The 27,067-nt window shown below is 35.2% G+C and overlaps 5 protein-coding genes across 5 annotated transcripts; 3 read left to right on the forward strand and 2 right to left on the reverse strand.

Moving 5' to 3' along the window:
- Positions 1-941: 941 nt before the first annotated feature.
- Positions 942-1,430, reverse strand: LOC127242861 (uncharacterized). Its single transcript, XM_051262573.1, has one exon. It carries the CDS (start codon positions 1,428-1,430, stop codon positions 942-944), a length of 489 nt encoding a protein of 162 aa, XP_051118530.1.
- A 2,194-nt stretch (positions 1,431-3,624) lies between these two features.
- Positions 3,625-5,332, forward strand: LOC127243118 (60S ribosomal protein L18-2-like). The gene is made up of 5 exons (XM_051262991.1): positions 3,625-3,689; positions 3,765-3,854; positions 3,934-4,062; positions 4,384-4,566; positions 4,973-5,332. The coding sequence occupies exons 1-5, from the start codon at positions 3,687-3,689 to the stop codon at positions 5,129-5,131; spliced, it is 564 nt and encodes a 187-aa protein (XP_051118948.1). The 5' UTR covers positions 3,625-3,686; the 3' UTR covers positions 5,132-5,332.
- A 616-nt stretch (positions 5,333-5,948) lies between these two features.
- On the forward strand, positions 5,949-7,643 carry LOC127242985 (uncharacterized). Its single transcript, XM_051262796.1, has 2 exons — positions 5,949-6,184; positions 7,086-7,643. Exons 1-2 carry the CDS (start codon positions 5,964-5,966, stop codon positions 7,459-7,461), a joined length of 597 nt encoding a protein of 198 aa, XP_051118753.1. The 5' UTR covers positions 5,949-5,963; the 3' UTR covers positions 7,462-7,643.
- Positions 7,644-9,591: 1,948 nt separating this feature from the next.
- LOC127242862 (uncharacterized) lies at positions 9,592-16,971 on the forward strand. The gene is made up of 8 exons (XM_051262574.1): positions 9,592-10,579; positions 10,845-11,545; positions 14,663-15,019; positions 15,091-15,498; positions 15,589-15,681; positions 15,785-15,946; positions 16,044-16,155; positions 16,233-16,971. Exons 1-8 carry the CDS (start codon positions 9,592-9,594, stop codon positions 16,730-16,732), a joined length of 3,321 nt encoding a protein of 1,106 aa, XP_051118531.1. The 3' UTR covers positions 16,733-16,971.
- Positions 16,972-17,636: 665 nt separating this feature from the next.
- LOC127243064 (uncharacterized) lies at positions 17,637-19,711 on the reverse strand. The gene is made up of 3 exons (XM_051262914.1): positions 19,247-19,711; positions 19,094-19,154; positions 17,637-19,003 (listed from the first exon to the last, which is right to left on the reverse strand). Exons 1-3 carry the CDS (start codon positions 19,507-19,509, stop codon positions 17,726-17,728), a joined length of 1,602 nt encoding a protein of 533 aa, XP_051118871.1. The 5' UTR covers positions 19,510-19,711; the 3' UTR covers positions 17,637-17,725.
- Positions 19,712-27,067: the final 7,356 nt, after the last annotated feature.

Raw genomic sequence — 27,067 nt, forward strand, 5'->3', positions numbered from 1 at the left:
TAGAAATTATGTGACATGACGAAGAGAGAAATATATATTTTATTTTTTTATTTGGATGATGTGAGAGGATAAAGTGTGAGGTAGAGATTAAATATAATTAATTATTTTTTATTTTAAAAATATTGCAGAGTGTTTGTAACATACCAAAAAAAAAAATGTTGCAGGGTGTGACTGATGAAGTATTATTGTAGATTTGATGAGATAGCATAAGTAAAATTTATTTGGACAGTCTCACCTATGTTTGTGTAGTAACACTCAAATTATAGCTATGCAAAATTTTGAATTTATTATTTTATTTTTTTTTAGTTGAAAATATGGTACTAATAAATATTTCTTCCGTTATGGAACTAAATATCAATTTGTTTTTTACATGTAGTTTTAGAAATATTAGTATTATATTGGAATATAATAGGAATAAAGTAGAAATGACTAAAATAACCTTATTAGTATGTGTGATATAAATGTAATGACATTTGTGTAATATATTATAAATTGTAAGGGTATTTGTAATATTAAGTATATAGTACAGTTACTAAAAAAAAATAAATACGGACTAAAATGAAAAAATGAATACTTTATTATGGGACGGATGGAGTATTGTTGAATAACTTTTTTTTTAATATAGTTTAAATAAAGCCGGCAAATTTGGGCCGACCATATCCGGCACCAGTTTAACCGTACTGAGTAGGCTCCACACAATTTCACCTGCCTGGGCCTCAAGCCTGGTTTCAAACCGCGCCAGCTCAGCAATTTATTTTACTTATTTATTTTTTTCCCTAATTTTAAAAGATTTATTTAATTATTTATTTTTAAATTCATGAAAAACGATAGGGAGGTAATGAACTTTACAATCAAACACCAGAAATGCAACCATGGATTTAATTCGATTCGACTAACAAAAAAACTAAACTTTAATTTCCAATAACTTTTGGATCATAAATTTATAATTGAAGAAGTGGAAAACGCCCAAATCCTGAGCTTCTATGGTTACACTTAAATCCACATCCACATTGAGGGCTCTCGTCGAAACTGCTGACCGGAAAACCCGCCGCCGCGACCCCCACCGAGAATTGCAGCTCGCCGCCGCCGTCGCCGCGGTCGGTTTTGGTGACTTCGACGATATTCAGCCATAGAATCAAAATTTTGACTTGAATACCTTTGAGATTCGTAATCCTGTCGTTTGCAATCGTGCCGGTAATCTTCGTCTTGTATTTGAGTGTGAAACCCTTGATGACGAACGTGCAGGTTTTGCTCAGGTCGACGGCGAATTTTCCGGTGCCGGCGTCAATTTCGTAGCCCGTCACGCCTTTGGGCAGCAGCCCGACCGGGAAGTCGTACGTTTGGAGAACTTCGTATGCCGTCGGAGTTTCCGCCGCGGCGGCGGCGGCGGCCGATACGGCGAGGAGAAGGAGGTAATTTGGGAATCGCATGATCGTCGCCGGCGGGTGGCGGAGGGAGGATTGAAGTTGGGGTTTTGTGAGGAAATTGTTCTGAGTATTTGAGGAGCATATTCGAATTCGAGGATATTAATGATTGTTGAGATGTGAGTGGAGTGGAGCCGATTTTGAGTTGGACAAGAACTAATTATAATTCTTTCTACCTAAAGTGTCCAATTTAGTGAAAAATTATGAAAAATTATCTCTCCATTAAAATTAATTTATTTGGTTCGAAATGAAGAAAAATAAATATTTTTAGTGTGTTTGTTTGGGGATTGGATTGGATTTACACTATTTATTCAATTTTTTTCCCCCAAAATATCAAATAAAATACCTATTTTTTATTTTTTATATTATACTAAAAATCAATTTTACATTCAAAAAGTCACATCAACACCTATTTATATCACATCATACAACTATTCAAATTCAAAATTTTTACTATTCAAATCTCAATTCAAAATCCAAACCCCTAAAACAAACACAGTATATTATTGAAAATATAACAGATAGTTGGTGGTATTTTTGAGATTTTAATTGAAAATTAAAGTAAAGGAAAAATAATAATGTAATAAAGTTAGTGATATTTGTTATAAATAAGTGTAGAATAAAAGATAATAATTAAATATCTATTTGTTAATTTTGCCAAAATAAATAATGAGATAAATTTAACGAACGAATTGAAAAAAAAAAAAGAATAAATTTGAAGGCTGATAAAATACTTTTTTTTGTCGTGCACTGACAATATATATATTTTTACTTTTAAAACAAGTAATTTTTTTTAATAACTATTGATACTATTATTTTTTTATATATATAAATATTTACCTATATTTTATTATCGTATTACTCCCTTCGTCCTATGTAATATGAGTCTATTACGGTAGACACAAAAATTTAGGTAAAATATAATTAGTAAGCAATTAAGAAGTGTATTAGTAAAAATAATTATAAATTAAAATTAAGATAAGTAAATAGTTTAATTAAGATTAAAAAAAATTAAATTTTAAATTTTAAAATATGATTAAAGTGTATAATTAATTTTTCAAAAAAAAATATTATAATAAAAATAATTATGATATAATATAATAATTATAAATTTAAATTAAAATAATTAAATAATATAATTAAGATTAAATTATAATTATGAAATTCAAAATATAATTATTGTATAATTATTTTGTTTTAAAAAGAACAATTTATGTCGGACAAATCGAAATAAAATTATTGGACAATTTACATGTGACAAAAAGAGTATTTAATTTTATTACTATAATGGCATATGTCTACTTTTTATTTTTAAACAAATACATATTTTATGTTTGGTAAGAAGAATTATATCGACAATATAAAAATAGTATTAATATTTTATATTGGATTATTGATTTTTTGTAAATAAATAATATATACTATCGCCGTCTGATTACGGAAATATATTTATCTTTTGTGTTATTATACTTAATATTAAAAATATTCTTATATTTATATAATATTTTGTACAAATATATTTCATCAATATTATAATACACTAATATAAGTATTTTGTAATGCCCCATTTATTTGTATTACGTTTTGATATAATAATTAATATTTAAAGATCAAATATGTATAAAAAATTAATATAACCATTAGAGCCGGACGAATGGTATTTTTAATAATATATATACTCCCTCCGTCCATTTTGAGTTAGCACGGAGGAAGTATAGTACTATTTTCATCTAGCTCTAAAGCTCTTATTTATTTTTTTGTATGTTGATATTTGAATATTAATTATTATATCAAAACGTGATCCAAATTAAGAAAAAAATACAAAAATACTTTCACTATTGTATTATAATACTAACAGAAGAATATTTGTACCAAAAAAATTATACAAATATAAAAATATTATTAATGTTAAATATAATAACTGAAAATATAAATGTGACTCAAAAAAGAAAAAATATTATATATTTTTAATAATCTTTATAGAATATAATTCTATTAAAAAACACAAAAAAAATAAACAAACCCACTATATCCAAACTTGACAGCCTACGTCGAAGGGTATTGGCGTCCCGGTTTCACGTTCTTTGTTATATAAGCGGGCCCATTTTATTGGGCCGAATTAGGGTTCTTGTGAGTTTTATTTTTAGCCCACAAAATTGCGGCCCATTTCAACTCTGCAGTATATAAATATGCATATACCTCAAAACCCTAATTTGAAGTCTGTATCGAGGACGAGATCAGCAGTGAGAGAATTTGAGAGCAATGGTGAGCGCCTGTTTCTCTTGATTTGATTTCTCTTTTCGTAATTGAATCCGATTTTGTTTGGTTGTTGTTATCCAGGGTATCGATCTCGTGGCCGGAGGTAAGAGCAAGAAGACCAAGCGCACGGCGCCCAAATCCAACGATATTTATCTCAAGCTCCTTGTCAAGGTCTGTTAGCATCGTAGCTTTCCTCACGAAGATGTCTCTTTTTTATTGGAAATTGAATGATCCGTTGTATTTGTTGCAGCTGTACCGATTTCTGGTGAGGAGGACCGGGAGCAGGTTCAATGCGGTGATACTCAAGAGGCTGTTCATGAGTAGGGTTAATCGTCCCCCGGTTTCCCTCTCACGTCTCATTAAACTCATGAAGGGCAAGGTAATTAATGTTAAAAAAAAAAAAATTAGATATGGTTATGTATACCACTATATTCGCTTGTATATATATTTGAATTTTACTGGTGAAAATTGTGTTTGTCTTAGATGATTAGTCATTGGATATGTGCATAAGCTGACATTTGTGTATGCATAAATTCGCTTAAGAAAATTTGAAGTAATTCTTTATATGGTTTAGGTATTTTCGCCAACCTGCAATTGCAGCTATCTCTGTAGGCTTGATTTTGTTGTGAAATTTGTATTCATCTAACAGGACATGCCTTGTTGAAGGTTTAATTCGTTATTGTGGCTGAATGTCTTGCAGGAGGACAAGATTGCTGTGATAGTTGGAAGTATCACTGATGATTATCGCGTGCATGAAGTTCCTGCTCTCAAAGTCACTGCCTTGAGGTTCACTGAGACAGCCAGGGCTAGAATTGAGAAGGCTGGTGGAGAGTGCTTGACTTTCGATCAGCTTGCTCTAAAGGCTCCCCTTGGACAGAACACGGTAAAGATTTTCTTTCTTTGCTGTTCATTTACAGATTTACACTGATTTTCTTTTAATTTTTGCTCTGTTTGATTTGTTGAATATGTACTAATGTAGCAAATCTTATAACATATACTGCTAAGGATAGAGAGATGTTTATGTGTTACTTTAGTGGTTATCTGATCTCTTGTTTACAAGTAGTAATGCTGAATGTTAGTCCAATTTCATATACTTTTGAATGATTACCTTTTGTAAGCTTTGTGGGTTTCCATTGTCATTATCTTTTGCTAAATCGGATTCATGTTTGATTACTAATACCTTTTACTACCACACCCGTTTCTTACCTGTCAAATTTTGTCGATGGGATAGCATTACACATAGCATTGTTATTGTAGTGTCCTTTCGCTAACTTGCCTTGTTAATCCAGATTCTCTTGAGAGGCTCCCGGAATGCTCGTGAGGCTGTGAAGCATTTTGGTCCTGCTCCTGGTGTCCCACACAGCCACACCAAGCCCTATGTACGATCAAAGGGTAGAAAGTTCGAACGGGCCCGTGGCAGGAGGAACAGCAAGGGCTTCAGGGTTTGAGTGCATCATCGTCATCCCTGTTGTTTGGATTTCGTTTTTGTTCAAACTGGTTTCCATTAGAACTACTACTAGTATTTGAATTGTCGCCAACATCCTGCTTTATTTTCAATCTACACTTTAATATATAGCCATTTTTTGGCTCTATATTTCTTGTGTTGATCATATCATTCTGATAGTTATCTTACCTTTGTTTGGGATCGAGCTCTCAAGAAATTAATTTAATGTTATTAAATTCAAATTTACTATATTGTTATTATTAGTAGTTTAGATTAGGGATGGCAATTGGAGAGGATCTTGTCAGGCTTGAAGTATATTGTATGGGGTGAATTAAGTCATTAAGGGCTTTGCCCTGTAAATTTTGTGTTAAGGGTGTGTTTGTTTGGGAGTTTGGATTTTGGGTTGGGATTTGAATAGTAAAATTTTTGAATTTGAATAGTTGTATGATATGATATAAATAGGTGTTGATGTGAGGTTTTGAATGTAAAATTGATTTTTAATGAAAAATATATGTTTAATTTGATATTTTTGGAAAAAAAAATTGGATGAATAGTATATTTCGCCGAAAATCCTCCAAACAAGCACATCCTAAAATGTCTTTGAATATTTGAGAAGTGTATTTTATTTTATTTTTTTAATTTGGAAAATGTGATGAGATCTAGCATGTGCTTAGAACAAGGTATCCTATTTTGAGTCCCTAGTTTATGGACATCCATCCAATATTATAGTAAATTCTATCTTCTTCATTCTAATTCTAATTCTATTGCTAAATTAAAAACGTGAATAAGGCCTGAATTGAATTGAGTGGCATTACAACAAGACCAGAAATCTAATAATGATGTTGAAGAAACTTGTGTTCCTTTTGGCACTGATGGTTGTCGCCGCGGCCGCCGCCCGGGGGCGGGACATCCAACACCACCAGAAAGAATCTAATCCCTCCACCGATCGCCTCATCGAAATGGCCTGCGCCGACGACTCCAACTGCATCTCCATTGTCGAAACCGCGCCTGAATCTGAAAAGTCTAACGCCACCGCTCTCACCTTCTTCATCCTCAGGTAAAACAACCGGCAAAATTCCTCCAATTGAAACACGGGATTTATTATATTTGTTGACTTTAGAGTATCCGATGCAGTCATTTTTTCTTTTTTATTTTTTATTTTTTTATATCTACTCAACATTTAATTTACCTTTTCCTATGACATTTTTTTTCAACACATTACCCACAATAATTTATTTATTATATATATACTCTATTCGTCTCTTTTATATTTACTTTTTGCGTCATTTTACTTAACGTTAAAAATATTTTTATTTGTATAATTTTTTTTGTACAAATGCCGTTCTTTTAATATTATAAGACACTAATGAAAATATTTTTACAATTTTTTTTTAATTGATATTCAAATATTAACCCACGACAAAAAGTAAATAAGACCTATTGGACGGAGATATTATATATTATTTATTTATTTATACATATTTCTATATAATTTTTATTATCTAATTATAATATTATATTTTCATTTTTAAATATGAATCTATATAAATTTTAATATATTAAAACATAAAATTTACTATTTTAAAAATTAAAATTATTCAAAATAATTTAATATATATTTATATATAATTTATGTTAAATTTAAAATTTTAATTTCTTTGAATTATATCTATTTATTTATTTTTTTAAAGCTAATCAGTTTTGAAAAAATGTAATAAATATATAATAATTGTATTTCTTTGTTAAAGGTAACGAAAAAAAAGAAAAATAAAATTTTTATAATAAAAATTAAAAAGATAATCATAAAGATAATGAATAAAATGATTACAAGATATACTCTTATACAATTAAATAAATAATATACACTTTTCTTTAAATTTAAAATTTTAAGTGAAACTATCATTTTAACATATTACAATATTGACCCGATCGATCGATCGACCATCATTACGTTGCAGGTACGTAGAAGATCAGGCGGTGAACGTGTCGAAACGCGTGAGGGCAGCGAAGGTTTCTTCGCTGCCTCCGATGCTCCAATCGGCGGTGGCGGAGTGCCGGGAGCAGTACAACTCGGTCGACGACTTGATCGACGACGTGGTCGACGCGATGGAGTCCAATTCCCGCAGCGACGCCGTCGAGATCACCAAAGCCGCCATCGGCAACATCGACCAGTGCCACTCCCATCTCGTTGCCAACAACGACGAGGAGCGGGCCGAGGACAAATCCGACGACGACGACAAGGAGGACGTCCAGTGGTCCGCCGATTTGGCCAAGTCTAATCTCCTTCTCAAGAAATTGCTCGGCGCCGCACTCAATATCCTCAAGAAAAATTGAAAAAACAAAAAGACACTAATCCGCATGTAAGAATCGAATATGAAATTCGAAGAGCAGCGGCGGCGGATTATCGTACTATAGAATTTTCATGTCTTAGTTTTTGTTACTGTCTTTCCTAATTTTGATTATTGTTTTAACAATTGTAGTATTGGTTAGATCTAATCCGTTCAATTATGGACACGGTTTAGATTATTGGACGTTCCAGATTTGATTTGATTTGATTGGTTTGTCGTAAGACATGGCAAAGTCAAATATAGCACATATGGGATTTGAATTCAAATATGTCAAAGACAACGCAGCATATTGCTCAGCTGTCATTTTTTTAATCAAATTATTGGGGTTTGTCTCTCATTGCAAAAAACAATAATTATAAAAATAATTTAACTGTAAAATATTATCTCATATTAATAAATTTTTTATTTTTTATTTTCATAATAAAATATTTATTTATTTTTTTAATAATTGTATTTCATACTCAAGTTTACAAATACTCTTGTTATAACTTACAATATATTTCATCCGTTTATTTCAATGGTCTCATTTTCCTTTTTGTCCGTCTCATTTCAATTGACACGCTTATAGTACAATTTACTATATACATATAAAACATAATAACATATAACATAATACATCATATAAGACCACTCAAAATTTCTTTATTTATATTTTTCTTATAAACAAATAAATATTTTTATCTATATTTAAAACTTTATATATATTATTTTATCTTAATTATAAATAAATAGTTATATATATATTTGTTTATTTGTATTATTTAAAATTTTATTATCTTGATATCTATATTACATATTTTATTGATATACTCCTTCTGTCCAAACAAAAAATATACATTTACTTTTGACGCAGAGTTTAAGAAATAATAGTATTTTAATTATAGTAGATAGGTAAAAATAGTGTAATAATATTTTTGTCCTGTAAAGTAAGAGTATTTGTAAAAAAAAAATAAAAATGAGGTATTTAATAAAATCGTTACTTTGTAATTAGACGTCCCAAAATAGAAATATGTATACTTTTAACTGAACTGATGAGCATAATATTTAAAATATTTAAACACGTTTTAAATTCATTTTAATCATATATATATTCAAACTACCAATAATATTATTTATATAAAAGTATACTCCCTCCGTCCCACATATCATGTCAACGCAGTTTTTGTCCGTCCCACACTTGATGTCACTTTCTTTTTTTTGGAAAATAATAACATACTTTAATCTCATTTAAAAATTTTTAATTTATTTTTTTAAAAATTTTAATTAAAATAATTAGTTATCTTAATCTTAATTTATAATTATTTATAATTATTTTCAATAATACTTTCTTAATTATTTACTAATTACACCATGATAATTATTACTTTTATATGTTATTGTAGTCCTTTTCACTTTATTCATAACACATGTCAATATAATATTTACGCATATAAAAAATAAAAATGAATATCTAATTTAATTTAAGGATGAAGTATTAAGCATTTATATTCCCACTTTATCGAAATTTTGGACAGAGCAAATAATGCTCTCTACGGAATTTATTCTTCTTCCAAATAATTGATTTGAATTTTGCGAATGTTTTAAATTACGTTATTAATAAATGCACACCAAATTATTTGGGCTCTCTTACCTCTGCTACAGTATGAAGACCTAACACCCTGCGTTTGTAATTATTAATTTTATTTTGATATTAATTCTATTTTATTTTATTTTTCACTTAGCTAATATATTAATTACCTAAGTTGTACTTTCAAGGATGTAAGCTACTACCCCATAAGCCTACATTGTACGTATAATAAAAAAAAGGTCAGTCGCAGGGACGTACAAGTTTAAAAATAAACAATGTTCAATTTTAGTAATTAGTGCAATAGTCAATAAATTAAATAATTGTTTCCTTTCCTGTGACAAGATATTAGACAAAATAATGCATTATTTTAAAGTTGAATCTGCATGTTACGTCCCCAATTAAAATAATGATAATTGGGCACATCCATGCATGTTAGAAAACTTGGATCTAATTAAAATAAATAATTTAGTCATAAATACGAATGCCATTGACGGTATATAAATACGCGTATGGGTTTAAAGGGCGTACCTGCAACGGCGTCGTTCAGGCATGGCCAAGTTACTGCTGCTTGCCCTAGTTTCTCTTCTGGCCCTTCTACTTTCATTTGTTTTCTTTTCGTCCCCGGGACTTTTCGATAATGTTGCAAAAGCCCGGGAAAAGATTCATGTTTACAGTCACGTCCAGATAGCTGAAACCTCGTGCGAAGGCACGCTTTACAGGGATCTATGCGTTTCAACTGTATCCGTTTTGCCGGAGCTCCGGCGGAAGACGCTGCCGGAGGTCATATCGGCGACGATTAATGTTACAATGAAGGAGGTGTTGAAGACCGCCGATAACTGCAGCAGCCTCCGGCGGAAGCTCATGAGGAAGCTCGAGCCGATCGAGTTGCGAGCCCTAGACGACTGTTTGGAGCTCTTCGTGGATACGGTGGAGGAGCTGAAGAAAATTCTCGTCGGATTATCGGCGAGCAGTTCGCCGGAGAAGTACTACGACGATTTGGTGACCTTGCTGAGCGGCGCGATGACGAATCAGTACACCTGCCTCGACGGATTTGCGTACAGTAAGAACGTTACTAAAAAGCTGATTGAAGGCAGAGTGAAGAAGATCTCACGCCAAATCAGTAATTCGCTCGCCATGGTTAAGAAGCTGAAGAAGAGAAGCGGAAAGAAGAAGCCTACCGGCGAGGAGTTTCCGGAGTACGGCGAGATGAAAAACGGTTACCCGGAGTGGCTGAAGAAGAAGGATCGGAAACTGCTGCAGACGGCGGCGCCGGCGAACCAAACGAAGTTCGATCTGGTTGTTGCGAAAGACGGAAGCGGGAATTTCACCACCATTAATGAAGCGTTGAATGCAGCTCCGAACAACACCAAATCCAGATTCGTGATTTACATTAAAGCAGGAGCGTACTACGAGTACATCGAAGTGGAACGGAAGAAGACGATGCTAATGTTCGTCGGTGACGGAATCGGAAAAACACTTATTAAAGGAAACCGGAGCGTCGTCGACGGCTGGACGACTTTCCGATCGGCGACCGTCGGTAAGATGAATTTACCTAATTACCCTTCAAAATACGCGTAGTAGTTCCTCGAACTGCAGATAAATAAATCCACACCGTCCAATTCCATCGTCGCCGTCAAAACATTGAAACCTGGGCTCTGGAGTCCCGTGCCCTATTAAATATCCTTTTTCCACGTGTGCAATCTTATTCTTTATTCAAATTTGAAAATCCGGAGTCGAGATCCGGGACCACAGTAAAATCTCATCTCACTTTTTATTAATGACGTCGTTTTGGCATTTTGCAGCGGTTGTGGGAAACGGTTTCATAGCAAAGGGCATAACCTTCGAGAACTACGCCGGAGCAAGCAAGCACCAGGCGGTCGCTCTCCGCAGCGGCGCCGATTTCTCGGCGTTCTACAAGTGCAGCTTCATCGGCTACCAGGACACGCTCTACGTCCACTCGCTCCGCCAGTTCTACCGCGAGTGCGACGTCTACGGAACCGTCGATTTCATCTTCGGGAACGCCGCCGTCGTCTTCCAGAGCAGCAATCTCTACGCGCGGAAGCCAGATCCAAATCAGAAGAACATATTCACCGCGCAGGGCAGAGAGGATCCCAATCAGAACACCGGAATCTCCATCCTCAACTGCAAGGTCGCCGCCGCCGCCGATCTCCTCCCTGTTCTCTCGCAATTCAAGACCTACCTAGGTCGGCCATGGAAGAACTATTCCAGAACCGTCTACATGCTGTCGAACATGGAATCGGTGGTGGATCCCAAGGGGTGGTTGGAATGGGACGGCGATTTCGCCCTCAACACGCTCTACTACGGCGAGTATAAGAATCGGGGACCGGGAGCCAACACCACCGCCAGGGTGAGGTGGCCGGGGTATCGTGTCATCAACAGCTCCACAGAAGCGAGCCAGTTCGCCGCCGGAGAGTTTATTCAGGCGAACCAGTGGCTGCCGGCGGCGACGGTTCCGTTCTACGTTAATTTAACCGCAACTGGATGAGTAAGCACTTTGATTCCATTCCGTTCCATTCTATTCAGTTCTGAATTTATTTATATCTGATTAGTTTTATTTCCGTTTTCTAATTTACACAGTACATCAAAATTCGGCCCAAGTAAGATGGTCTAATTAAAAACAGGCCCATTAAGTATACTGGTCTTAGGCCTAATTCTTTTCATTAGATTGGGCCGTAGCCCACTATTTTCTAAATAATTGTTATTAATTTTAGATGATTGATAGTTATAGATTTCCAATACTAATTTAAAAATCAGGGTAATGTGGGGTTCACGAGGTGCCAACTGGGGAGAAATTCTAAACTTAAAAGACTTAATTATTTAATTAATGTATTAGCATCAGATTAGTGACAGACAGCCCTTTTTATTTATTTATTTAAATTTGTTTGTGCACACCATTTTCTTTTTCTGCAGATAGTTAGTCCAAGTTTACAGATAGATTTGGCATGTGTGGCAGTGTATAAATTATAGTGAAATATTTGTTAGGGCAACACATAAGCTGATACTCTTTTGTCAAGGCATTATCTTTACATGCAGAGAACAAGTTTTAATATGAATGGCAAGATTTTTATTTTTATCTTTTTGGTGAATTATGGAGATCAATTATTAGCTTTACACATGTGAGGAGTTATCAGAAGGGCACATGGTATGGGATAGCCATACATTGAAATTCAAGTCTGTGTGAAAAATCCAGAAAATCAGAAAGCAAAGCAGCCCCTCACACAAAAAGAGTTGAGTACAGATGGAATGAATGAATTAGAGTTGGTCCAAAGAGGAAATCTGTGCAAACATAAAAAAGAAATCATCCATCATACTACATTGTACCCCCCACCCCACCCCACCCCCATTGTTGGTTTTAACCATTTTTCATTATTCATTATGGGGTTTCTCTATTTTTATTTATTTATTCAGAAAAGAAAATAACTAGGGTTACTATGTGCATGAGGAGTGAGGTTGTTGAGTAAAGTGCACATTAAGGGCTTTCTTGGCACACTCTATATATATATATATATATATAAAATAATTGTTGTATTTATTTAAAAGTGTGTAACCAAAGAGAGAGATTAAACTGCACCCCATGCTCATCCTCACACACTTTTCTCCGACAGTTTGTCCACTTTTTTACACTTTGACTAATTAATCTTCTTCACTCTTGTTTGTTTTCTCCATTAGGGTTTTCAAAAAGATGAGATTTTTGAATTATAAAGTTCATGGGGCTAGAAAAGAAAGATGTAAGTAATTAGCTTTTAAGGAAGAGGATATGGTGGTATGATGATAGTTAGTTAAAACGTGCTGTGCTTACAGGTAAAAGCTGTGGATCAACAACATTGTTAAATGATTCATCGAATTAACTGTCGTTAGTTAGTTTTATTTCATATCTCTAAAGCAGACGATACTGCTACACTTTATTACTTTCCATCATAAATTAAAAATGTAAATAAATAAATAAATAAATGGGGAGGTATGGGAAGAAGTAGAGAACGAATGAACGAGTGACTAGAGAGCAAAAGTATTTTCTTTCATGTATAGAGAAAAGGACCTTACACATTCCCTGTCCCACCGGAACTGGAAAAGTAACTCGTCCCAGTTTACAATGCTTGACAATAGTAAAAGATGATATATATATATATATAGAGAGAGAGAGAGAGAGAGAAGAGAGAGAGACACTGAGAGGTGGGGTGGGGTGGGGTGGGGGGTGGATGTCTTCTCCAACTGCTGCTGCTATCCAATCCCAATCCGAGAACAGAAGCGAGAACTTGCTCCTTCACGTGACCATTCATACTCATGGTGTTAAAAGTATTAAAATTAAATCCGACCTGAAAAAAATGAACTAATTCGACCATAAAAGTTTTAGGTTCGAGTCGGTAAAAAATCAAGTCGATTCGAACTTAAAATAAATTAAATTAACCGAAAATATAAAAATCGGATCGGGTTTCGTATTTCGTATTTTGAGTTAACCTAGAATTATTTATTACTTTCTCCGTCTTGTCCGCTAAATTTACTCACTTTCTGCTAAATTTAACTTATTATTAATTTTGACAAAGTCAACAAACAAATGAAATATTTAACTATTATTCTCTATTGAAAACTTATTTACAACATTCTATTTCCTCATTTTTTTTAATTCCATAGCAAAAGTATTTTTTTCATTATTTTTAGTCATTATTCTGTCTACTTAATATTACAAATGTCATTTCAATTTTTAATATATTACATAAATTTCATTATTTTTACAAATAGTTTAATTTTTTTACCTTTATTTCTACTATATCTCACTATAATACTAATATTTATAAACTCCATGCAAATGTATAAATAGATATGATGTCATTTCAATTTTTAATATATTACATAAATTTTATTACCTTACGGATAGTTTAATTTTTTTACCTTTATTTCTACTGTATCTCACTGTAATATTAATATTTATAAACTATGTGCAAATGGATAAATAGATATAAGAAGGAAAGAATATTTATTTTTCTTAATCTCTGTATCGGATCCAAATGTTCTAATTTTAGGGATGTTGGAAGTATTATTATTTTAATTTATAATATTTATAAAAAATTAAAATAAAAATCAATTTTTAAGGTTAATTTAACTTTTTAAGTTTTCTATTTGTTTTGTGTGGGATTAGTATTGGATTTGTTCGAGTTTGGTGATCTAAAATTAAATCTGCAGGTTAATCCGAATTTGTAAGATTTCGTGTGTTGTGTTCGAATCTAATGTTTAGTATCAAATTTCATATTTATATCGGATTCGAATGGACAGTTTTTGTGTTAGCAGCCATGATTCAACCAAACACGATCCAAAAATAAGAATTAACAGTATTATTTATTTAGTTATTAATTTTTACAGTTGGTAAAAGCTGTAATAAATGCCTCACCCACATGTTCAAACCTCAGTGAATAAATTATTCCCAATCCCACATCCTCATCTTACTATGATCCCTTGGAAAAAGGAATGTCTTCCTCTCTCTCTCTCTCTCTCTATTAATTAAACATATCTTATCTTAGGGTTACGTTATTAATCCGCTGTTTGGTTATAAATACTGCAGGGGAGGAGGGAGGTTTCTGCCATTCCTGCAGAGGTTGCCAGTTAGTTACATTTTAGTTGTTGGTTTTGTAGTTCTTCCATTGGCAGCTACACTACAAAAATGGCTTCTAGTTTTCCTCCTTCTTCTTCTTCCTCAGGATTGGTAAAAGGCCTCATTTTTCTTGTCTTTCTGGTTTGCTCTCTTCAGCAGGTCTTCTGCAATGGCGTAAACCCCCACCCTGGCAGGCTCAGGAGCCCTAATTTAAAGCACCACCGCAAGCCACGTTTTGCATCCCACAATTACAGGGACGCTCTGTCGAAATCGATCCTTTTTTTCGAGGGGCAGAGGTCAGGGAAGCTCCCACCCAACCAGAGAGTCACTTGGAGGAAAAGCTCTGGCCTTTCTGATGGCGCTGAGCTCCATGTATGTCGTTGTTCTTATTTTGTTTCTTCGTGTAAATGTGGATGAATGAATGTATGAAGTTTAAACTGCAGGTGGATTTGGTGGGAGGGTACTACGATGCAGGGGACAATGTGAAGTTTGGGTTTCCAATGGCGTTCACGACAACAATGCTGTCATGGAGTGTGATCGAGTTCGGGGGGCTTATGAAAGGGGAGCTGGAGAATGCGAAAGGGGCGATCAGATGGGCGACAGACTATCTCCTGAAAGCCACAGCCCGTCGGGACACCATTTTCGTGCAGGTTGGAGATGCAGGCAAGGATCATGCCTGCTGGGAGAGGCCTGAGGACATGGACACTCCGAGGAGTGTGTTTAAGATCGACAAGAACACTCCTGGCACTGAAGTTGCTGCTGAAACTGCTGCAGCTCTTGCTGCTGCTTCTTTGGTGTTCAGGAAATGTGATCCCAAATACTCCAGACTCCTGGCTAACAGGGCTGTTAGGGTCAGTTTGATTGATTAATTAATGATTTGGTGAAGAAGATAATAATGTGGTTGTTTCTTGATTTGGGATTTGGATTTGGATTTGATACAGGTGTTTGAGTTTGCTGATAAGCACAGAGGAGCTTACAGTGTGGGGCTGAAGCAGTTTGTGTGCCCTTATTACTGTGATTACTCTGGCTACCAGGTGAGTGAGTTGTTGATTTTGTTGTTTCTTGAGATTTGGATGATGATGATGATGATGGTGATGATATTTTGTTTTGTTTTATTTTTTTATTTTATGTTTGAAGGATGAGCTGCTGTGGGGGGCTGCCTGGTTACACAGAGCCACCAGGAACCCAACTTATCTTAGCTACATTCAGGCCAATGGACAGACCCTTGGAGCTGATGAATCTGACTACACATTTGGATGGGATAACAAGCATGTTGGTGCTAGGGTTCTTCTCTCCAAGGTCTCTCTCTCTCTCTCTACCCCTTTTCATACTCTACAAGTATATAATTCTTGATTTATTTATTTATAGTATATGATTCTGTTTTTTTGTTGTTCAGGCATTTCTTGTCCAGAATGTCCAGCCTCTCCATGACTACAAATCCCATGCCGATAACTACATCTGCTCTGTCTTCCCAGGAACCCCATTTTCCACTTCTCAATACACACCAGGTAATGTAATAAAAATCATTTCTTGAATAAAAAATTAATTAATTAATTAATTAATAAATTTTATGATCGATGATCAGGCGGGCTTCTGTTCAAAATGGACGACAGCAACATGCAGTACGTGACCTCCACCACATTCCTCCTCCTCACCTACGCCAAATACTTATCCTCCTCCCGGAAAGTCGTCAACTGTGGCGGCGGCGCCGTCGTCACCCCCAAAAAGCTCCGATCATTCGCCAAGAAACAGGTCGACTACCTCCTCGGCGACAACCCCCTCAAAATGTCTTACATGGTCGGCTATGGCCCCAGGTACCCCCTCAGGGTCCACCACCGGGGTTCTTCTCTACCCTCCTTGGCCACCCACCCCGCCAAGATCCAGTGCTCCGCCGGCTTCGCCGTCATGAACTCGCAGTCCCCAAACCCTAATGTCCTCGTCGGCGCCGTCGTCGGCGGCCCCGACAAGAACGACCGGTTCCCCGACCAGCGGTCCGACTACGAGCAATCGGAGCCTGCCACGTATATCAATGCGCCACTCGTTGGGACATTGGCCTATCTTGCCCACTCATTTGGTCAAATTTAATTGACTGAATTGATTGGAAGTTCGAATGGGAAGTGAAATTATGAAAACCCATTTGGATTTGGAGGGTTTTAATTTGCTTAATTAGTTGTTGAGAAAGAGATGCTGAACCGGCCTCGTATGTTTATTTGTGTAAGGGGTTTTAGGCTCTCTATTTGTAGTCTTTTTATTATTATTATTATTATTATTGTTCTTGAAATTGTATGTGTCAAGGGCTATGCACCAATAGTATTTTAATTGGTGTGAAAATTTCGTATGGGTTTTCGTTATTTATTTAATTTACAAATTGGTGGTTGGTTAATTTTAGGATGTCGTGATTTTATTAAGTAAATGATTAAGTGTTTTTGGGGGAGTGGGGAATGATTTTATGGCATTGGCCGTTGGATGAAAATTTGGCGGGTAACGGTGCGAGAAGGAGAAGAGAAACGGTCACGAGCCTAGGGACTATGATCACGTGCAGAGGAGAGAGAGGGAGGGTAGTTATTAGAGAGTCACGTGGTCAAAGGCTGCAGAACTGCAGCAGCGTTATAATGTCAGTTATTGCTGCTGCCGCGGCGCATGCTTCGAGATCCATGGAGCAGAGGTCCTTGGGCCGCATGATTTGGGCTTTGGAGTGGTATCAAAGTGGCTGGGCCGGCCAAAATAAATAAATAAATACATTACACTACTTTACTATTAATTATTTATAATTTTAGATAAATAATACCGTTATTAAAATTGATACGAATAAAAAGAATTGATAAATTATTAAAATGTGGAGGAAGTAATATTTACTACTATTTCATATCTGGAATTTGAATATGTTTCAATTCAAAATATTTTTTTTTGTATTTTTATTTATCTCACTTACAATTACTTTATTCAACTACAAAAATACTAAGAACTCTGGTTAACGCTCGGAAAAATATTATTATTCGTAGAAATTCATCTCAAATTTTTATTATTAGTAGAAACAAGTTGACATAAAAGTACAACTATGATTCATTTATAAATTAATTAGGCATGGATTTTAGATAGAACGATGGCAAAGAAGAAGATGGCGCAGAGCTTGGCAAAGAAGAAGATGGCGCAGAGCTTGGCAAAGGAGCCGCCGAAGAACCAGGAGCAGGACAGAGACGAGAGCGCCGACAGTGCTCCGATCACCACCGTCGCCGTCATCGTCATCGGCTGCCATTTCAGCTTTGCCTGCAACTTCATCATCGTAGACGTAGACGACAACTTGTTCGATACAATGGCCTCTCGTGAATTGTCTTGTTGAACTTTTGCAGCAACCTCATGTCCTGCTTGCTCCATTGATGATGATGATGGGCTGATCTCTGCAACTTCCTCTACTCCGCCGCCGTCAATGGCAGCAATTGACGATGAAGACGATGTGTCCTTCAACTCATCTAGGCTTTCATCTTCTTCTTCGATGGATTCTTCGATTTCATCTTCATCTTCGAGCTCCCGACATTGAGCAATGGCATTTTCTTGAATGTCTTCTTCTTTTACTTCACAATTGACACTCTCCATATCATAGTTATCGATGTTTATGTTATCTTCGCCGCGATTTCCGGCATCATCACAAACTTCTTGTTTCTCAACTAATTCGTCGTCGTTCCATCCCACCAAATCTCCGTGACTTACTTCAATTACTTCTTCTTCTTCTTCATCTTCGCCGTCGCCGGACATGGCCGGTGGATCAGCTCCTTCTCCATCTTCACAATTCTCAGTTTTGTTCTCAATGGCTTCTCTAACTTTGTCATCTTCCATGTTCAAATTCTTGTCACTCTCCAAACAATCATCACTATCAATTACTACAAGGGCTCTTTGATCAACAGCAATGGCTGCTGCCTCAGATTTCTCTCTATGATCGCCAACACTTTCCTCTGTAATAACTTCATCAAAGCTCTTGTTTTCTTCTGTGGATTCGTAGGAGTCATCATCCTGTTTCACTAATGGAATTTCGATTTCGATCTCACCTTCTTCAACATCCTGTTTCAGCAATGGAATTTCCATTTCGATTTCACCTTCATCGTCCTGTCTCTGTAATGGAATTTCCATTTCGATTTCACCTTCTTCGACATCCTGTTTCGATAATGGAATTTCCATTTCGATTTCACCTTCATCATCCTGTTTCACTAATGGAATTTCAGGTTCGGGTTCGATTTCACCTTCAAGAATTGAGTCTCCATGCTCGCTCAATAAAGGAAAAACCTTCTCCCCTGAAACGACGCCGTTTTCAAGCACTGTTCCGCCATTAACGTCGACCTTTGAGTTTTCCACTTCCTGCTCCTGAGGGAGGCAATCAAAATTGAATCCAATTCTGTAAATCAACGATTTTCTCTATAACCACACAAGTACAATCAATTCTGAATTAATTACCAGATGCGTCGAGCTGTCGGTAGTATTCTCCGGCGGCGGCTCAGCCTGGTCTGTCTCTCCTCTGCGGCGGTTCCAACGTCAGTCCGACAACAATCAACTTCACACAACAACAATTATTCTTACAGAATCGAAACAGAGCGAAAATCGACGAACCTGGAAGGAAGTTCGTCTGAATCTGAGGACTTATCCAGAAAAACCGAGTTGCGACCACCGTCCGGCGAGCCCTTACTCCGACAGCGGCGACGGCGGTCCTTGCCGAAGCTCCAGCCCTTATTCCTGACGAAAATTGACACAAAGGCGGCGGTGGCCAACGCGCCGCCCAACAGAAACACAGCTCCAATGTTTGTACCGCCGCCGATTCTCACCGCCGGTTTCTTCCTCCGGCCAATTTCCGGCGAATTCTTGTGGTCCTCCATTAATGGCGTTTCTTGTGGAGGCAGTAGAGTAGTCTAGTATAGTCTAGTCTGTTGTTGTGTAGTTAATGCGGGATGGTTCCATGTCAGTGTCTCGTCTGGTCTCGTCTCGTCTCCTCCAACCTCTCTCCCCATTTTTAATTGAACAATAATTTTGTCTTTAAGAGCACCTGGAACGGAGCATCTCCACTCTCTAGATGCGCCACCTCAGAATTAGAAAGAAAGGAAAAAAAAAAAAAAAAAAAAAAAAAAACATTCATCTCGTAAGCATGTTTGCAAATATAAATACGTACTAGCTAGTCCCGTCAACCTATTTTTTTTTATGTCTCATAGATGATCGCTTTTTTATTTTTATTTTAGTAAATTTATCAATTTAAGCATTCTTAACAATATAAATCAATTTATAAAACTAATTTATAGTAATAAATAAATAAATAAATATTTATTTATTTATTTATTTATTTGTATTATATAAAATTTTATTGTCTCTAAAATAATATTTTTTAAAAATATTTAAAATATCAACAACATTACACATATAAAAAATAATAAAATATTATCATAAATTATTATTAATAATTTAATAACCTACTCTACATAAAATTCTGTGTCCTTAACAAAAGGGCTCATGTTTCGCAGCAGGACGGAGGGAGTATTAATGTGATGTTTTAAATTTAAAATTAAATTTTAATGAAATATAATAAATAAAAAAATAGGTATTTAATTTGATATTTTTGGAGAAATTTTTTTTTTGAATTATTAAAATTATAATCAAAATTTCACAAAAAAAAATACTTTGTTTTTGGCATGTTTTTTATATTAATCTGGACATAATATATAATATATGCATAATATAATATTATATGTATATAAATTATAATTTTATACTCTTTTCGTCCTATAGTGTTCGGTTACAGTAGACAAAAAAATTTAAAATAAGTATAATTAAAAATATAATAGTGAAAATAATTATCTTATAATATAAATAATTATATATTAAAATTACAAAAATAAAATTAAAAAAATTTAAAATAAAATTAAAATATGTAATTAAATTTCTAAAAATGAAAGTGATATGAAATGTGAGACGAACAAAAATATCAATGTAGATATAGTAGGTGAGACGAGGGAGTAATATTTTTATTCTAACATATGACACATTGAATATGTTTTATTAATTTAAATTTATAATATTATTGATGTATTTTTTCAACAATAAAAAGTAAAATTCGAAAATAGAGAAATATCTTCGAATTTGATAGATGAGTGCCTGAGATTAGAGATCTCTAAACACGGTAGAATACATAAAATAAAATAGGAAAAATAACAATAAAGATTGGAAAATAAAGTGGTGATCCCCAAAAGCAATTCTCTTGAATTTGATGTCGATTGAAGATGCTTTTTTAGGTCAAAAACAGACCTTTAAATAATCCCTTAAAGAAGCGGTTTGAACCACCATTTGGTCGGTTACAGCAACTGCTGTCAACCGTCCACCAAGTTCTCCTCTGTTGACACGTATTACAACTTCCTCCAACCGCCCCAGGACTGCCTCTCACGACTTGAACTGTCCTAGAAGTGCCTTTTGTCCGACCTGCACATCCACTGCCATATCCCTTCTTGCCCGACTTCGTTTCGTCCGACCTCTGTGCCACCCGACCAAGACCAATCCAGAGACTAATTGGTCGCTAGACCAAACGATTCCTTGGCCGCCCCGTCAAGCGACCACAATCTGGTCTCTTGTACGACCACGTATCGTTCGTCTAATTCTTCTTCGCCCAACCTCACTTGGTCCGAACTCCGCAACAACCAACTGTGGTCCCGACCACGAACCAACCGACCTCGGTCCCGACTGCAGACCAACCAACTGTGGTTCCGACTACAGAGCAACCGACTGTGGTCCCGACCACGGACCAACCGACCTCGGTCCCGACTGCAGACCAACCAACTGTGGTCCCGACCACAGAGCAACCGACCGGCTCTATTTGTCTTATCTCCTTAGATGGACAGACTGTTCTCTTGACAAACCTTCGCGTCTGTCCATACTTCTTCGTTGCCCGACCTTCCTCTTGACAGACCTCCGCGTCTGTCCGACTTCTTTTTTCTCGACTTCTAGGCCGTTTGGCTTATATCCAGACTCATCCAGAATCCTACTGCCATTATTTATTATTATTATTATTTTTTGTGTTCAACAAATATATAATACAAATATTAATTAAATTTATTAAACAAATAAATATTAAAATAATTTCATAATAAAATTAAAAAGATTCAAAATAAATTAAAATTAAACTAAATTAAATAGTAAATAATATAATTTTTTTTAATTTCCATAAATTATTAATAAATTAAAATAATGAAAAAAAAAGAATTAATTACATACAAAATAAAGATATAATTAAAGAATAATATGGATATATATAAATATGACAGTAAAAATTAATGAAAAATTTGGAATTGATTTTTGTTTTTAGTTTTTTTAAAAAAAAACTGTGAATATAAAATAAAAGTGTGTGCGAAAGTGGTTGTTGTCTGAAAATTATTCACGTGTCTCGCGAGGTCGTGTGGACCCTGCACCATGGATGGCCTGCATTTGTCTGGTGTTCTGGTCCCGGGTGCTGGCAGAAAACCGATTGTGTGCCCTCCCTTTCACGGCATCAAACCGATTGTGATGCCCCCTTTCACAGGATGGAGTTTTCAACGCAGCGACAGGCTACAGTGTTCAGATAACTGTGCTATTTATTTATTTATAGTTTGTTTCTTTTACTTAAAGTCTTAAAAAAAATATAGTTTGATTTTGGCATTAAAAAAATATATATATTTAAAAAAAATACAAAGTCGAAACATACACTTAGTTTTATATTGAAAACAACGTTGATCAGGTTATGTAGATTGGGTTTATTAACATTGTTCTACCTACTTCTATATTTTAGATTTTTATATTCTAAATAAACTAAATTGCACAAAATAATTCACATGTGTTTTCACAATATTACGTTAAATTTTTTATTGTTGGAATATATGATACCATATCTTTAAAATAACGTTAAACTTTCGTGGTTTCATAGATTCTATGTCTAATCCTCTTGGCGGTTCTTATTTAACGGTATTTGATTTAAATGCGCTCAAACTGTGAATAAATTTTAGAATCTCAATTTTTAAATCTCTAAAATTACAAATATATTTATTTTTCTTATATTTATCCAAAAAAAAAGTAAAAATAATTTTTTAAAACCTGAAAAAAATAATTTTTTTTTTAGGTTTAATATAAGAAAAAGAATATATTTGTAATTTTAAGGGTTTATAAATTGAGATTTTAAAATTTATTCGCAGTTTGGGCTTTTTTAGGTCAAATACCGTTAAATAAGGACCGTAAAGAGGGTTAGACACAGAATTTATGAAACTACGAGGGAATTTAACGCAGTTTTAGAAGTATATGAAATTTGTCGCAATTTCATGAAACTACACGTAGGTTTTGTGCAATTTAGTCTTTTAGATATAACGAAATACTCCATCCGTCCCATATTTATCTATCTATTTGTTTTTTTTACGAAATTTTAGAAATATTAATATTGAATTTAGATATAATAGAAATAAATTTAAAAAGACTAAACTAACTTTATTAATATTGTATGATATAAAAATAATGACATTTGTGTTATATATTGTAAATTGAAAGGATACTTGTAATGCTAGGTAAATAGTACAATTATTAAAATATGAAATGAATACTTTGTTATGAGACATACCAAAATAAAAAAAAAAAAAGATAGATCTTTAGGGGATAGAGGAAGTACAATATTCCAATGTAACATATATTAGGATATATTTCTTTTGATTGATTTGGAAATAATTTAGTTTGAATTTGGTGTTAAAACAATGTATGATGAGATGTTTTGTTAAAAACTATATATATTTTTTGAGAAAAACAGAATCCGAATAGTAAAAACATGACGTGTTGAGACAAATAATAATAAAAAAAACTATTAATTTTTACAATTGTTTTCGCACAACAATGAACAATCCACACATAGAACATACTATTCATTTACAATAATGTTTTTTTTTTTAAAGAAAAATTAGATTTAATAAATATATTTTATAAAATATTACTCCATTCGTCCCGGCTATGACGTACGCGGGTCGGATCCGATCTAGATCCGGATCTGCCCTTTTAATTTGGTTCCCAGATTAGGTCTTGGGTTGATCGGAACTTGAAAATCATGGATCGGATCTGGATTTAGTGCCGGGTCCAATACCCTTAGACCAAGTTTAAGATAATTTGAAAAAAATTTAAAAAAAACTGCGGGTCTTGCAGCAACGTGTTGTATTTGTTTGGATGAAATGAATTAGGGCATAAATTTTAGGTATATAAAATATGATATAAATATTTAATTATGTAATAAAATATATAATTATATAATAAATAATAATATATAATATATAGTATCAGATTCAAGTCGATTCCGGATCGAAACCATAAATATCGGATCCAAGTTCAATTGAGTTTCGGATCTATGAAATTTATACCGGATCCGGATCGGATCCGGTCTGGATCGGATGCAATTGACAGCCCTAGTCCCGATTACCGTGTTCTTTTTACTGTAAAGACGAGAATTTAAGAGAGATATAATTAGTAAATAATAAAAATATATTAGTAAAAATAATTATCGTATAATAAAAATAATTTTTTATATTAATATTAAAATAACTAATTAGTATAGTTAAAATTAAAATTTTTAAAATAAGATTAAAGTTATAATTCTTTTCAAAAAAGAAAAGTTACAGAATAAATGAGACAAACAAAAATAAAAAGGTGGATACGGTAAGTGAGACGGACGGAGTACATAAATACTACTCCCTTTAAATTGGATATAGTGTCATGATTAGTATAGATATTATGGGTTTTTTCCTTTATGTTGGGTTTGGAAAGATTTGGTTTGAGGTTGGGTTGAATTTGAAATTTTTAGGAATTTTTAGGAATTTTGGGAATCCGCGTTCCTTTGTTGTAGTAGGTTTATGTTTGGATTTAGTGGATTTTGTTGAGTAGTGATGTGATATTCCTTTGTTGTAGTAGGTTTATGTTTGGATTTAGTGGATTTTGTTGAGTAGTGATGTGATAGGTAATGATTGCAGTGATGTGATTATTAATTTAGTTTAATAAATTAATTTATACTCCGTCAATTCCACTTGTTATGTCCACCTTTTCATTTTCGCCTGTCCCACTAATTTTGTCATTTTTTTTTAACAGTATTAAACATTTAAGTCTTATTTTTAAAATTTAATTTATAATTTCTTTAATTGTAATTATACTAATCAGTTATCTTAATCGTAATCTATAATTATTTTTATTACACGATGCTTACTTCCAGTAAGAAAATTTCAAATTATTGTCTATTTATCCCCTTCTAAATTCCCATGCCTACAGTAACGCAGATACAAGTTCCGGGAAAGAGGGAGTATTACATAAAAACATGCAATAAGTATAAAGTGTGATGTTTTACCCGCGGAAGAACTACTAGGAAAAATGCTTCCCGGTAGAAGCCTTCAGTTACGTGCGGAAGGACTAGTGCAAAAAATATTTCTTTAGTGCAAATTACGTTTAATATATAATACGACCGATGTGCCCGACACGATAGAGTATGCCAAATATAAAATGTTAACAACCGTCAATGGCAAAAACATATCATGTGCATATGGCGTTCAGCAGAGAGCGGTACAATTTCAATCGGACCCAGAGTTAGGTAAACCACCAAAACGTCGAAAGGAAAACAAGTATATGATGTTGTCGCTGAATACAAGTACGCGCGTAGTTCGTTCACTGAGCAAACAAGTATATTATCACTTACGCGATTCACGCAATGCACCCGACGAGGATGGCCCTTCGTCTAACACTCGAGAGTGCGCGCACAATGCATCAACTCTGTGCTCAATCACCAGTAGGTGACCCTCGATGCGTTTCTCCATCTCCTCAAGACGGCGGTGGATTCCGGCAACGACTGCATCTACCGAAGACATGGATCCCGGCACGGCAGAATTGGTCGTAGTTTTGCCAATGTGCGTCACCGGATCCCCACGCCGTCGCCTCTGGATTAGGCCCATTTGCATGAGAACATCAATGCCACTGGGCTTCATCTTCGACGTGGGGCTCTCCACAAATCCCATCGTGACTCCTAGTCCATGCGCCAGCCGAGTCACGTACGGATTGATACATATGACCCGTAAACAACCGTTGCCTGCTTGCCTAACTAGTAGCTGTGCAAGACAATACCCGAGATGGATAGGAAACCCACACTCCATGCTCCATAGATACTTTAGGTCATCCCGTGTGACGACGCTAGTACTGGAGTTACGCCCTGTTAAAGTATGTGAAAGTATGCAATGTATATACCTCAACGCGGGTGAGCGGAGTGCGGACGCCTTTGACACTCCAGGATTGTATACTTTCGAGTTCGTGATGGAAATCCAATACAGCTTCTGCGCGTCTTGTATTTCTCCCTGCAACGATTTTTACTCGACTGTCTTCGTGAACTTACAGCCCATAGCGACGGAAAATTCGGTAACAGAGAGCTTAAATTTCCTATTGCCGAGGTGGAAGGTAAGTATAGCGGGATAGTCAAACTCGTGCAAGTGCTTCTTGTCAACGGTTAGGGTACTCAGGAACTCCAATGTCAATGTACATTGCGTATCGTCCTTTATGTCGAAGAAACGTCCCCATGCACCCACCACGAGGTACCTCTCGCACTCACTCACTGCATTAAGCGCATCAACTGCCTCTTCGGTTATGTAACATCCGGTAAGAAAAGTTACATTCTTAAGTTGGTTGTATGAAGGGAACCCCCTACCGTGCACCACTGGAAAGAAATGAAAGAATACTCAATCGAAGGCATGACAGAATTACAGAGCATCAGATGGATACACATAATATCATACTCCAACGGGGCTCCGTTCGGGTTTAGCGGTGTGACTATCAGCCCGCTCGTGACAACGTTAGTACAACGCTACTTAACGACTTAGGTATTTTAGGAGAACTCATATGTTCGATTCGTCACCGCTACATTACTAGCTACGTTGAGGAGACTGTAGGTGACACTCGAATTGAACAACAATAACACGAAAATACGAGTGCATTTGGCGTTAATGATTCCACACATCAAGTAGGATCAAAGATCGTACGCCAACCGGCGTTATTATGAGTACGACCAAACCATAGACACTTCTTTTTTGGCAATGTAATTTGCTAGAACGTCCTCCTACAATTTTCAAATTCATCTTCTGTGAATTCTAATCTAGTTTTCTAGGTGAGTACACACCCCCGTAAAGTGTGACTTCAGTTAATGGGGTAGAAAATTTTTCCATTCGTTTCCGCAACCGTGAGGTGAGTAACAACAAAGTTCTCCTATGAAACCTCAAACCCGCAATGACGACACACATTAACTAAGGTCATGACGCACATCTTCCTCTCTTCGTGCTAAGTTAGAAGCTCTAACGAAAGGACTAATGGGTGGCGCGTCCGAACGTGGTCGTCCTCCTCGCCGGGCGTCGAACCCGATGAAGGGCGACC

Source organism: Andrographis paniculata, unplaced genomic scaffold, assembly GCF_009805555.1.
Source record: "Andrographis paniculata isolate CXL003 unplaced genomic scaffold, ASM980555v1 Contig89END, whole genome shotgun sequence".
In the NCBI taxonomy this organism is placed as follows: domain Eukaryota; kingdom Viridiplantae; phylum Streptophyta; class Magnoliopsida; order Lamiales; family Acanthaceae; genus Andrographis; species Andrographis paniculata.